At 42.2% G+C, this 14,152-nt stretch overlaps 1 protein-coding gene across 11 annotated transcripts in view; it reads left to right on the forward strand.

Annotated features, from left to right (window-relative positions):
* The window catches only part of LOC144929103 (protein furry homolog-like), a 349,363-nt gene that overhangs the window by 131,604 nt on the left and 203,607 nt on the right, over positions 1–14,152 (forward strand). For all 11 annotated transcript variants that reach the window (XM_078852535.1, XM_078852539.1, XM_078852543.1 and 8 more), the window contains 6 exons: positions 532–585; positions 7,306–7,445; positions 8,026–8,122; positions 11,919–11,998; positions 12,585–12,665; positions 13,767–13,935. In XM_078852535.1, the coding sequence (XP_078708661.1) occupies positions 532–585; positions 7,306–7,445; positions 8,026–8,122; positions 11,919–11,998; positions 12,585–12,665; positions 13,767–13,935 (621 nt within the window). The remainder of the gene's footprint in view (positions 1–531; positions 586–7,305; positions 7,446–8,025; positions 8,123–11,918; positions 11,999–12,584; positions 12,666–13,766; positions 13,936–14,152) is intronic.

Here is a 14,152-nt window from a genome sequence, read left to right on the forward strand (position 1 = left end):
AGATGGGGATTGGATTGAGGTTCTACTTTCATGAAGGCCTTATTGTTACCCCTTTTACAACTTCCTTTCTCCCTATATCTGTCTCCCATGATCATGAATATGCTGTGTGTAGGAGGGCCAGATAGGATTTCCGTAAGAAGTCAGTTTGTCACTCATCACCAGCTATCCAGGTGGAGCAGCATGATGATCTTTTTAAGCCCCTGCTGAGGAATGAGACCTAGACAGCTTCTGGAATTCAGAAATTCCAGGTTTTGTGATTGACAGCGTATAGTGCGACAACTAAGCCACCAAACTAGCTTGTTCATCTCTGATCTTTTCTGTATTCAGTTCACATCTTAAAATTTTTTTCCAGCTGGAAAATATAGCTGGAGTTGAGACTGATCTATGCCTCTTTACATTTTCATAAAGTATGTTGATTCCTGCTTTTTACACCTGTATTATATCACATTTGCTTGTTTTGCTTGTTGCAATGCTTTGCTTTTAGTTAATTGCATGCTTCATACTCTCTAATGATTTTTATTCTGTTTCTAGGAAAAGCTCTTGTCAAGATCTCTTCAAAGAGGTGAAGATCTTCAATTTGATCAGGTAGGAAACACTTTCATTTAAGATACTGCATTGTCTGTTTTTGTTTTTTCAGGTTTTATGGAATTAAGGTGTTCCATTCAAGCAGAGGATCACAGTTCTACTGTTCAGATGATTAACTTAGAATGTTAGTGTACTGGTTTATGTTAAATAATTACCAGAGATAATAAGTCCAATTTTTGTTACCTACTCTAAAATGTAATCATTAAAGGGTTTTATTTTCTCAAGGACCATTGCCTAGAAGGTGGAGAATGATACTGTTTCATGAACAGTTTTTGAATCTCTTTGACTTCAGAAAACTAGGATTTAATAAGCAACTTGACAGGGGACACAGAAAAGGAGTTGGTATTAAGACATCACTGCAGTACTGACAAGTGGACTAGAATAGTCTGAGATGGGATTGCTTTCAGGGGATGTAAACCAATCACTTTTTTCTTTTTTTCTTCGGTAACTAAGGTGAAAGTACCTGGTCTGTTTTCACTTGAGATATGTTAAGCAAACCATTTCTGTTGTTTTAATTCTATTTCCTATTATTAATCTTGCTTTTGTTGAGATTACTTTTGTTTAGGAAATTTCATGCAGGTGTCCTCAAATAAGAAAATTCCATGAGGTGAGGTGCAGACGATCCTAGGCAAACCCAAGGTGGGAAGCTGAAAGACTAAGAAGGAGACAATAGTTAATGATGGATGTTCAGACATATTTGATCATAATTGAATTTACAGCCTTGCTACTCAATGTATGGCATGTGGTTGTGTTTTTTGTGTCCCCATCTCTGATTCTGCTATTTGATGTGATGTCCAGAGTTGGAGAGAACATGTTATTTAGAAGTAAGTGTCTCTGAAAGCCAATATGCAGAGGGAGCTGTTTTGCAACGTAAGTGGTTTTCAGCATTGCAGCAGCTCCTGCAGCAGCATTGTCAGAGCTCTGGCTCTGTTGCAGCAGAAGAGAAGAAAGTAAGGAGAGACCCAAAGGGGAAGCAGAGTAGACAGCCCAGGTGGAGAGAGAAGGGAGACTCTGAGTAGGACGGAGAGACGGAGATGTGACGGAGAGACTGCCGAGACTCATCAAGCCCTCGGATCGCTACCCCTTCCTGCTTCTTCACGTGGGCACCAATGATACTGCCAAGAATGACCTTGAGCGGATCACTGCGGACTATGTGGCTCTAGGAAGAAGAATAAAGGAGTTGGAGGCGCAAGTGGTGTTCTCGTCCATCCTCCCCGTGGAAGGAAAAGGCCTAGGTAGGGAGCGTCGAATCGTGGAAGTCAACGAATGGCTACGCAGATGGTGTCGGAGAGAAGGCTTTGGTTTCTTTGACCATGGGATGGTGTTCCATGAAGGAGGAGTGCTGGGTAGAGACGGGCTCCATCTTACGAAGAGAGGGAAGAGCATCTTTGCCAGCAGGCTGGCTAACCTAGTGAGGAGGGCTTTAAACTAGGTTCACCGGGGGAAGGAGACCAAAGCCCTGAGGTAAGTGGGAAAGCGGGATACCGGGAGGAAGCACAGGCAGGAATGTCTGTGAGGGGAGGGCTCCTGCCTCATACTGGCAATGAGGGGCGATCAACAGGTTATCTCAAGTGCTTATATACAAATGCACAAAGCCTTGGAAACAAGCAGGGAGAACTGGAGGTCCTGGTGATGTCAAGGAACTATGACGTGATCGGAATAACAGAGACTTGGTGGGATAACTCACATGACTGGAGTACTGTCATGGATGGTTATAAACTGTTCAGGAAGGACAGGCAGGGCAGAAAAGGTGGGGGAGTAGCACTGTATGTAAGGGAGCAGTATGACTGCTCAGAGCTCCGGTACGAAACTGCAGAAAAACCTGAGTGTCTCTGGATTAAGTTTAGAAGTGTGTGCAACAAGAGTGATGTAGTGGTGGGAGTCTGCTATAGACCACTGGACCAGGGGGATGAGGTGGATGAGGCTTTCTTCCGGCAGCTCACGGAAGCTACTAGATCGCATGCCCTGATTCTCATGGGTGACTTTAATTTTCCTGATATCTGCTGGGAGAGCAATACAGCGGTGCATAGACAATCCAGGAAGTTTTTGGAAAGCGTAGGGGACAATTTCCTGGCGCAAGTGCTAGAGGAGCCAACTAGGGGGGGTGCTTTTCTTGACCTGCTGCTCACAAACCGGGTAGAATTAGTGGGGGAAGCAAAAGTGGATGGGAATCTGGGAGGCAGTGACCATGAGTTGGTTGAGTTCAGGATCCTGACGCAGGGAACAAAGGTAAGCAGCAGGATACGGACCCTGGACTTCAGGAAAGCAGACTTCGACTCCCTCAGGGAACGGATGGCCAGGATCCCCTGGGGGACTAACTTGAAGGGGAAAGGAGTCCAGGAGAGCTGGCTGTATTTCAAGGAATCCCTGTTGAGGTTACAGGGACAAACCATCCCGATGAGTCGAAAGAATAGTAAATATGGCAGGCGACCAACTTGGCTTAATGGTGAAATCCTAGCGGATCTTAAACATAAAAAAGAAGCTTACAAGAAGTGGAAGGTTGGACATATGACCAGGGAAGAGTATAAAAATATTGCTCGGGCATGTAGGAATGTTATCAGGAGGGCCAAATCGCACCTGGAGCTGCAGCTAGCCAGAGATGTCAAGAGTAACAAGAAGGGTTTCTTCAGGTATGTTGGCAACAAGAAGAAAGCCAAGGAATGTGTGGGCCCCTTACTGAATGAGGGAGGCAACCTAATGACAGAGGATGTGGAAAAAGCTAATGTACTCAATGCTTTTTTTGCCTCTGTTTTCACTAACAAGGTCAGCTCCCAGACTGCTGCGCTGGGCATCACAAAATGCGGAAGAGATGGCCAGCCCTCTGTGGAGATAGAGGCGGTTAGGGACTATTTAGAAAAGCTGGACGTGCACAAGTCCATGGGGCCGGACGAGTTGCATCCGAGAGTGCTGAAGGAATTGGCGGCTGTGATTGCAGAGCCACTGGCCATTATCTTTGAAAACTCGTGGCGAACCGGGGAAGTCCCGGATGACTGGAAAAAGGCTAATGTAGTGCCAATCTTTAAAAAAGGGAAGAAGGAAGATCCTGGGAACTACAGGCCAGTCAGCCTCACCTCAGTCCCTGGAAAAATCATGGAGCAGGTCCTCAAAGAATCAATCCTGAAGCACTTGCGTGAGAGGAAAGTGATCAGGAACAGCCAGCATGGATTCACCAAGGGAAGGTCATGCCTGACTAATCTAATCGCCTTTTATGATGAGATTACTGGTTCTGTGGATGAAGGGAAAGCAGTGGATGTATTGTTTCTTGACTTTAGCAAAGCTTTTGACACGGTCTCCCATAGTATTCTTGTCAGCAAGTTAAGGAAGTATGGGCTGGATGAATGCACTATAAGGTGGGTAGAAAGCTGGCTAAATTGTCGGGCTCAACGGGTAGTGATCAATGGCTCCATGTCTAGTTGGCAGCCGGTATCAAGTGGAGTGCCCCAAGGGTCGGTCCTGGGGCCGGTTTTATTCAATATCTTCATAAATGATCTGGAGGATGGTGTGGATTGCACTCTCAGCAAATTTGCGGATGATACTAAACTGGGAGGAGTGGTAGATATGCTGGAGGGGAGGGATAGGATACAGAAGGACCTAGACCAATTGGAAGATTGGGCCAAAAGGAATCTGATGAGGTTCAATAAGGATAAGTGCAGGGTCCTGCACTTAGGACGGAAGAACCCAATGCACAGCTACAGACTAGGGACCGAATGGCTAGGCAGCAGTTCTGCAGAAAAGGACCTAGGGGTGACAGTGGACGAGAAGCTGGATATGAGTCAGCAGTGTGCCCTTGTTGCCAAGAAGGCCAATGGCATTTTGGGATGTATAAGTAGGGGCATAGCGAGCAGATCGAGGGACGTGATCGTTCCCCTCTATTCGACATTGGTGAGGCCTCATCTGGAGTACTGTGTCCAGTTTTGGGCCCCACACTTCAAGAAGGATGTGGATAAATTGGAGAGAGTCCAGCGAAGGGCAACAAAAATGATTAGGGGACTGGAACACATGAGTTATGAGGAGAGGCTGAGGGAGCTGGGATTGTTTAGCCTGCAGAAGAGAAGAATGAGGGGGGATTTGATAGCTGCTTTCAACTACCTGAAAGGGGGTTCCAAAGAGGATGGCTCTAGACTGTTCTCAATGGTAGCAGATGACAGAACGAGGAGTAATGGTCTCAAGTTGCAGTGGGGGAGGTTTAGATTGGATATTAGGAAAAACTTTTTCACTAAGAGGGTGGTGAAACACTGGAATGCGTTACCTAGGGAGGTGGTAGAATCTCCTTCCTTAGAGGTTTTTAAGGTCAGGCTTGACAAAGCCCTGGCTGGGATGATTTAACTGGGAATTGGTCCTGCTTTGAGCAGGGGGTTGGACTAGATGACCTTCTGGGGTCCCTTCCAACCCTGATATTCTATGATTCTAGGAGTGTGGGGGAAGAAGAACCATGGAGGCTACCTTTCTAAACCTTTTCCAGTCAGAACAGCACTATGTTGGAGTGAGAAGCTGAACTCAGCATGAGGAAAGAGAATATAGAAGGAGGCTATAGAACAGATGACGAAGGGGAATAGTAAATAAAGTAGGATATTGAGTGGGTCTAAAAACACTAAAAGGCAGTCTGGAGAGAGGGAAAGTAGCTTGCAAATTGAAGGGGTCTTAGAGTTTCCTTTCTTAGGTTATCCTCCTCCTTTCTTCCTCCTCCTGATAAAGTCTAACTACTCCTGTTAAAGATGACTTCTTGTCCTTGGGTCAAAAAGATAATTATGAAGAGTGAGTAGTTTGTCTTTACAAAGTACAGGATTGCAAAATTGATCATGTTTAAAAACTATAAATAGTGAAGTATGTTTTATAGGATAGATTGTTAACCACAATATTTGAAAAATAATAAAAAAATATAGTATTTTGCCTAGTTTTTAAAAAATGTTACATTATGTTGCCATCTTGATTGCTTTAATGCATTATTTTCTTTCTAAATCTTAAAGTGTGAATGTCCTAGCACACCTTAAGGCAGAGGTGGGCAAACTATGGCCCGCGGGCCACATCCAGCCTGCAGGACCGTCCTGCCCAGCCCTTGAGCTCCTGGCTGGGGAGCTAGCCCCGGCCCCTACCCCACTGCCCCTCCTTCCCCGCAGTTACACCGCTGCACAGGCAGGGCGGCTGGCTCCATCCAGGTAGCGGGGCTGCGAGCTCCTGCCGCTCTGAGCAGCATGGTAAGGGGGCGGCAGTGAAGGAGGTTGGGTAGGGGAGCTGGGGGGCGGTCAGGGGGCAGGGAGCGGAGGGGGTTGGGTAGGGGATGGGGTTCCGGTGGGGAGGTTAGGGGCGGGGGGTGCCAGGAGGGGGCGGCCAGGGGACAAGGAGCCGGGGGGAGGAGTGGGGAGGGGAGGGTTGGATGGGTCGGAGGTTCTGAGAGGGGCAGTCAGTGGGTGGGGGTGGATAGGGGGTGGGGCCAGGCTGTTTGGGGAGGCACAGCCTTCCCTAGCTGGCACTCCATACAGTTTCGCAACCCCGATGTGGCCCTCGGGCCAAAAAGTTTGCCCACCCCTGTTTTAAAAACAACTTTCCAATCACTGGCATTGACCAGTGATCAGAAAGGAAAAGGAAGAAAGTGTGGCAGTGGAAAACTTCTTTCTTCTTTGAATGCATCTCCACATATATGTTGGTACGCGTGTGTCCTGTGCACTCAAGCTAGAGACTTATGATCAGCAGTACCCGATGGGATGACTCATATACCCTTAGTGTCCTTGTGTCTCCAGCTGAGGGCAAAAAGGGCAAGTGTGTTCCAACTTTCCCTCTGTTCCTTCTCACTGCTCATGGCTACGAATTGAACGTCTCAGTGGCTGCCTCTAAATTTTATGTAATTAGCAGTTAAGTACTAGCTAGCTAGTTAGGTTAATGTTGGAATTTTACAGTGTTTCCTTTTATTTCTTTTTGAAGAAACTATTCTTGTTTATTTACTGGGAAAGTACTCTCAGTACTGGTTCAGTCAAAAGTGAACTCATCCCTAGGTTGCAAAAACTGCCCAGTATGAGAGACAGAAATGCTCTTAAATGATGGTTAGGGTAAGTGCTTAATTTGCCTAGATGAGGGGCACATCACTGAGGAGTGTGCTATTTGGAAGTCATTTTGCAAATAAACCCAGAGATCTAGGAAACCTCAAGTTAAACTTAAAATGTTCCCAACTGAAAGATCACTGTGCCAGGCCTCTGATCTTAGTCTGCTTGGAGCTAGTTCGTCTGACTATGCCTCATCTAGGAGCACTCCAGTAGCCACTTTATCTGGAGCCACAAACCCCTGACACAACCTCATAAGACTTGTGAAGAGAAGTGCGTGCATAAACACATTGGGAAGAATATCACTTTTCCATAATTTATATTGTGAAATAATCGTGTGCTTTAAATGTGAATTTGCTTTGTGACAGCATTCAGGTACATTATTTTAAAATATCTAGCATCTTCTAGTTAATTTTAGCATGGTTGCCTATATAGAGTATTTCAAACCTCCAGATTAACTTTACAATATTTGCTTGTTTCTTTATCATACGTTTTTCATTATGTTTGATTTAGAATGTTGTGATTACAAAAATTCCCTTGAATGAACATAAAGATTATTTTGTACAAAAATTACTCTAACATAACATAGAACTATTCAGACAGTATTAATCTAGAAGAGAGGATGATTTGAAGTAACTAAATTATAAATCTTACATTAACCAATATACCTTTTTTATCTTTCCAGTTGATAAGCTCTATGAGCTCAGTAGCAGAGCACTGTCTCCCCTCCTTACTACGCACCTTGTTTGACTGGTACAGGCGTCAAAATGGAACTGAAGATGAATCTTATGAATACAGACCTCGATCTAGCACAAAATCAAAGGGGTAAGTGCCATTGGATTTTTTCCCCTCAGCAAATCAGCATTTGGTTCATATGTTTATTGCTATAAAAGTGTAGTTGTACTTTTTGGATAACAAAACATTTAATATTTTGGGGTCTTATTTCCTGGGTCAGAAGAGGCTAAAGTTTCTCAGATTTTGCCCTTAACCTGGGGAGAAGTAACACCTTGAATAACTTAATGATTCCTCGGGCTAATTTATGGAGCAGTGTTGATGCACTCTGAAGTGATTCCTAACTAGTTCATGTCCTCTTGAGAGTGGGGGTTGGGTTGTTTGGGGGGGGAAGAGGGTTTGGCTACCTTTGGGGGGGGGAAACGAGGCATGGAAGCAGTAAGAAAAAAATCAGAAAGATTTTCTGGCCTCCTGAAACAATCCCCCCCCCCCCCCCAAAAAAAATCCTGCTGCCCCCCAAACTTATAATTCTTTCCTAACCATGTACTGTATTGGATATGTATCTGATTATTTTTACTTTAAAACAACCAACGAAGCACTAATATGTAACTCTTATACTATGTATCTGAATTAAGTCCTACATACAATATTTGTTCTTAATTTCTTCCTTTAGGGATGAGCAACAGCGTGAGAGAGATTATCTACTTGAAAGGAGGGACTTAGCTGTAGATTTCATTTTTTGTTTAGTTTTAGTAGAAGTTCTAAAGCAGGTAAGCTCTTTAGCTTCTACAAGGTGTGTGCTTGCTGTTAATCTTTTGTTTGTAATTGTTAACATCCAAATGTTTGTCATCTACTTCAAGTTTTTTTATATAAGACTCAGGCCAGTACAGGATGAGTACATGTGATGTTACAATAATTCTTTCAGCTGCACAAAGCTTTCCGCCTCTCCTACTTGCTCTCTCCTCAGCTCTCCATCCCTTCTTTATACCTTCTCTATTGAAATCTCTTAGAGGGCATGTCTACTCTGCCGCACAGTTTGGACTATGGGGATGTGACTAGCAGTACACACCAAAGTTCTGTATTGAAAATCCCCTATGTAGACATTGTGGGGTGTACAAAAAGGTTCCTGTTTCACATTGAGGTAATCCTGTTTGAAGTGGACTATGTTATTGCGAAGAAAAGTCAGAATGAGGAAACATAATTCTTCTTTGAGTGTTCTCCACATATTCCAACTGATGGTGGCTGGTGCAGCTGAGATGTTAGAATGTTCTCATAGCAGCACCCATTACAGTACTTGCATGTCCATCCTATCCTTCCCCTCAATGTTCCCAAACATCTGAGGATAAGGGGATGTGTTGCCCTCTGCCATCTCTGTTCCTTCCAACTACAGCAGCAGACAGATGTGGATGTCTCCAGATCTCTTGGATCCAGAGCCTTCTCTCAAGACTTTTTAGTGACCTGGATAGCCTTTTACTTTTAGTATAGTTAGTATAATTAGGATAAGAATAATTAGTTATTTAGGTCAGTTGTTGTTTTTAGTGTAGCTAAATAGTTGTTAAAATCAGTTTCATCTACTGGCTAAATGGCAGATCCAAAGGCAAAGCAATCCAGTTTTAAGAGGTGTGCATCTTGCCTGGTAGTCTTCCTGGAACTGGACACCCATGTCAGATGCTTGGCATGTCTTGGTGACTACCACTCTTATTTGACTTGCTCTATCTACAGTATGTTCGCTCAGAGAGCACGTAAGGAGCATCTGAACAGACAGCAAGCCCTTTTGCTTCAAGAAGCTTTTCTGGCAAAGCTGCTTGGAATTGATAACTCTAAGGGATTCAAGCACAAGTTAAAAAGATGGGTGTCATCACCTCGTACAGCTAACTCGAAGAAAAAGAGTACTATGATGGAAGGTCTGATTTTTGGCTCTGGGATAGAGTTCCATGACTGCCGCACAGTCTGTTCTCAAACTTTGAGCCAACAATGAAAGCTCCAGAGACTCCCTTGTCACTGTCCTCTGAGGCAAGAAGTGAGTGGTGAGAGAAAAGCCATTAGATTGTCCATCTGTGTTCCAAAAAAGATGGCAAAAGACAAAAAAGCACCTGTTAGTGGTGTGACGTTACACTGAGGAGATTCATTGGCTCCAGATCTGTCAGCATTGGATCCTAAACTGAAAGCGAAGAGTGCTCATTAGGGTAAATTCCTTCATAAATTTCATCTAACAGATCCAAAGTTAGTTATGGAATCAACAAGTTTCTTCATCACAGATTCACATATTTACATCAGTTATTGTGGTAGCTTATTTCTGTATCTCTGAGTATATCTACACAAGGATAAAAAACCTGTATCTGGCCTGGGTCAGCTGACTCAGAGTTGCAGGGCTTGGGCTCCAGGGCTGAAAAAATCGCTGTGTAGACATTTGGGCTCAGGCTAGAGCCAGATTCCCTACGCAGCGATTTTTAGCCCCAGAACCCGAGCCCCATGAGCCCAAGTCAGCTGACCCAAGCCAGCCACAGCCAGGCGGCGGGTCTTTTATCCCTGTGTAGATACCGTATCAGACCAAATCACCACAAATATCTCTGCTTTTATGGTGCTAATGCATTTCCAGTATAAGGACCTTCCTTCTGGCCTGTCTCCTGCCCCTAGAGTTTTACAAAATACCTTTCTGCTGTAGAAGCCCCTTTGAGAAGGCAAGGTATTTTTGTTTACCCTTATCTAGATGATGGGGCTCCTCAAACTCACATTTCAAAAGAGCTTTCTCAAGCTATGAGAGATTAGGACTTTTGATCAATATGAAAAAGTCCCACATCTGTCCTGCACAGAGAATTCCCTTCATACGAGCAGTTCTTGACACATAGGAAGGTAGGGCTTTTCTGCCATGCAAGAGGCTCCTCAGGTTCAATTTGCTGTAAGTACGCTAAATCAACAAAGTACCCAAAAAGTAACATTCTTCTTAAAGTCAAGATTTTTAGGACTCAGAAGAAGAGGGGAAAGTGGGTAGAGAGCTTCAGTATTCATACTCCACGGAGTCTTAATAGAACTTGACTCTAGGCCGTGGAGAAGTAGAAGGAATTGAGGCAGCAGAGGGCATCTGACCCCCTTCTATAGCCTCACCCTCCGAGTGTTCGGGAATGCTATCAGAAGGGGTAGGAGGGAGTGTGAGCGCTTAAACGGGTACTGCTATTAGAAGGTTCCACCAGCTGGTGCAACCCAACTCTGAATATGCACTGTCCATCTCAAAGAACCCCAGTTACAGATTCTTCATTTTTGTCCATTCTCAGTAGCATCAATATCAGCAATCATCAACTTACTACTTCGCAGAAGAGAGTTGGCTGCATGCTAACACTCGACATTATTTGCATTAGATTGAACTTCACATTTATTCATGTATAAAATATAATAATAGAAAATTTTACAGGAGGAAAGTCCCAGGACAGAGAGGCGTATTGCATTCTCTGTACTTGAATCATAAAATTCTTTTTGGGGGGGTTGTGTGGGGGTTGGAGGATACTTCTGAAATAAAAATAACTTTTAGTAGTCTTTGAAAATTTAATTATTTGACAAAGCTAGCCTGTTTAAACATTTAAAGTAGTGTAATGTGATTTGATTAGTTAAATAAATAGTAAAAAGTGGGTGTACATCCAGAACAAAAATGACCTTTTAAAGAATATATTTGGCTCTTTTTAGGTGCTGACTCTTAGGAGGCAAAATGAAAACATAGCTGAAAGGCTAAAAAGGAAAGCTCTTCCATTGAATCCAAAATATAAAACCTCTACACCTTTTATGTGATACTAAACAGAGCCACTGTGAGATTGGCCCACTTAGATGTGTTTGTACCTGATCTCTACACCAAATCTACTTTATTCTTAGGAAGAAATTGATGTGTGCGTGGCCACTCTGATATATAGTACTTATAAAATACTTTAATCATCAAAAAGCTTCAGAAACATGATTTCTGACAGTTTAAAAAAAAAAACACATACACACTGGGCAAAGGTGGGCTGTGCATTTGGGGCCAGTGTTCAACCATTTCCTTACACATTTGTCACCTCCTTTGATGTGATACAAACTGGGCATAAACTCCTCTTCTCTGTTCTTGCTTTTTCTCTTTGCTCTTAACCAGATGGATGAGCTTTTAAACTGATGCCTTTGGCCTCCTTTCCCTGACATGAATATCTTTACCCTACATTTGAGGTTAAATCTGGAATGGTCAGACCACATCAGTTAGTGAGGTCTGAAATGAAACAGTTAATCTAGACTCATAGCTATTCATGATATGCACATAATGATGTGATCACTTAATTTTTGAGTGCCATTTTTGATTACTTAAACTCAGTAGTCAAATTATTTAACAGAATGCCACACATCACTGATGTGGAGTCATAGTGCTTGAATATCTAGGCACAGAACCTCACCTGGTTTCAATTGTCACAGCTCCACTGAAGTCAGTGGAACTGTGACAGTTACGCCATCTCAGGATCTGCCTCCTAATCTATTCTTGAATATTTCTAAGGGGCGTAGCACAGTGGTATTTATGTACTGATATAATAAAGTGAAATTGTATCTATATTTCAGATACCTGTTCATCCAGTGCCAGATCCTTTAGTACATGAAGTTCTGAATTTGGCTTTTAAGCACTTTAAACACAAGGAAGGGTAAGTCAAGTTTAATTCATGCACATAATATTTTTTGTTTTAATTCACAGTGCTTTATCATCCGGCTGTTTTCAGACTGACTGCATAGGTTTTCTGTTCTGATTGCCTCACACCTAATAGATTTGGCGATAATACACAAAAAATGTAGTTAATACTGATTTTTGAAGCTAAAAATCATGACTGTTTAAAAAAGACAGCTGTGTGCAATAGAAGGCTTATTTTGTTTGTCTTAAAATATACAGCTTAATTTGCACAATAAGGGCAAGAAAAATAGAAGTTCGTTGTCAGGTTACATAAATAAACTCTTCCCATGTAGAGTGCTATATACAGTTCCACCTTAAAATGTATTGCATCCAGTAAGCCTACCAAAATTAACCTACACCAGTTCAGATGTTATCCATTTTTAAACTTAAAAACAGAATGTAGGTCTGAAAGAGTTCCCAGTGAAGTGTGGTCTTTCTATTCAGATTGGAATTCCTCATTGCATGGAGCACCTTTTATGTTTTGTATATCGCTGAGCACACTGTTGATATGTTCAAATAATATTTTCTAAAAGCACATCCTTGTTCTTTTCTTCTCCCCATAGGTATTCAGGAACCAACACTGGGAATGTGCATATTATTGCAGATTTATATGCAGAAGTGATAGGGGTTCTTGCTCAATCAAAGTAAGCTCGATATTTCACTTCTTCCTTTTCCCTCTTTTTTTTTCCTCCAAAAGGTAAAACTATCCTCCCTGACTACTACTTACAGCACATTTATTAATAATGTTAGCAAACTGGAAGCTTTTCCATAGTTGTACATAAGGAAGTCCGCTACTAATCAAACATTTGGCATAGCAGACATATTGTTGTGCATCATTCCCATAGTCTAACAAAGTAAGAAATGCTGTCCTTTCTTTGAAACATAAATTATACATCTTTCTATTGCACAGTGCTTCCTTCAGTATGGCACTTTCCTCTCTCTCATTACTAGTCTCTCTCATTAGCTTGAGTACAATTCCAAGTCTGTCCAATGAGGGTTGGAATAAAATGGGAGTGTTAATGGCTCATAACTTCATGAGATGCATATTGTGTATTTCTATCATTTAATACGATTTTACAGATTAGACATTTAAGAAATATTTTCAAAGCTAATGAGTTTAATTTAAAAATAAGACCTAGTGTATCTTGCATTATAGGTACATTTTATGTACTTGTGTATTCAGGGTTTATTCTCTGGTTTGCCTATCTGCTCCATGTTTGCACCTGTAAGGTATTGAAATGCATAGGTATCCTCTCTCTCTGAGCAGCTTTTTGTAAATTACATTGTATTTCCTCCTTCAAAGAATGGAACAGATACAACTCAAATGAGAAAAATGCTGTCTATATGCAGTTACAGAGACATGCCTCAGATATTTTTGTGTAAAGGCCGGTGAGTGTAATTGTAATTTTAAAATAGCTAAGTGCTCATTTATTCAACAAAACTATGCATCAGGAAGATTTTTAAGAAGATGCTGCCATTTTTTAGGTATATAGATGGAGTAAATAGAAAGCTGACATCCCTCAAATGTTATTTGCTCTGCCTACATATGTTTTCTAATATGCTAATCACCGCAGTATCTAGACATCAAATACAAGAAATAAAATCTGTCTACCTTAACTGTGTCTCTTTAACTGTAGCTACAATATCATTGTCAGATAAAGTTACTTGAAAAATATGTTTAAAATAGAAATAAATTAAACTGAACTAAGCAATATCAATGTTTGCTATGTGTGTAAATTATCCAGGTTTCAGGCTGTTAGGAAGAAGTTTGTCACTGAATTAAAGGAACTGCGGCAGAAGGAACAGAGTCCTCACGTAGTACAAAGTATCATCAGCTTAATTATGGGGATGAAGTTTTTCAGAGTAAAAATGTATCCTGTAGAAGACTTTGAAGCATCATTTCAGTTCATGCAGGTAAATGTGCACCACCTGGAAATAAAGCAGACATCATTTTGAAACTAGATTTATCTTCTGTGTGTCTTCGTTAGCAAGGTTCTGTCTTCTTTGATGGCTTGCATATGTACACTGCACTGTAGGTGTGGTGTGTGAGCTCCTTGTGCATCAGTGCTGGAGACTTTTTCCCTAGCAGAAATTTAAGGAGTGGCCTTGCCTACCGCTGAGCCCCTTGTGC

Source organism: Lepidochelys kempii, chromosome 4, assembly GCF_965140285.1.
Source record: "Lepidochelys kempii isolate rLepKem1 chromosome 4, rLepKem1.hap1, whole genome shotgun sequence".
Classification (NCBI taxonomy): domain Eukaryota; kingdom Metazoa; phylum Chordata; order Testudines; family Cheloniidae; genus Lepidochelys; species Lepidochelys kempii.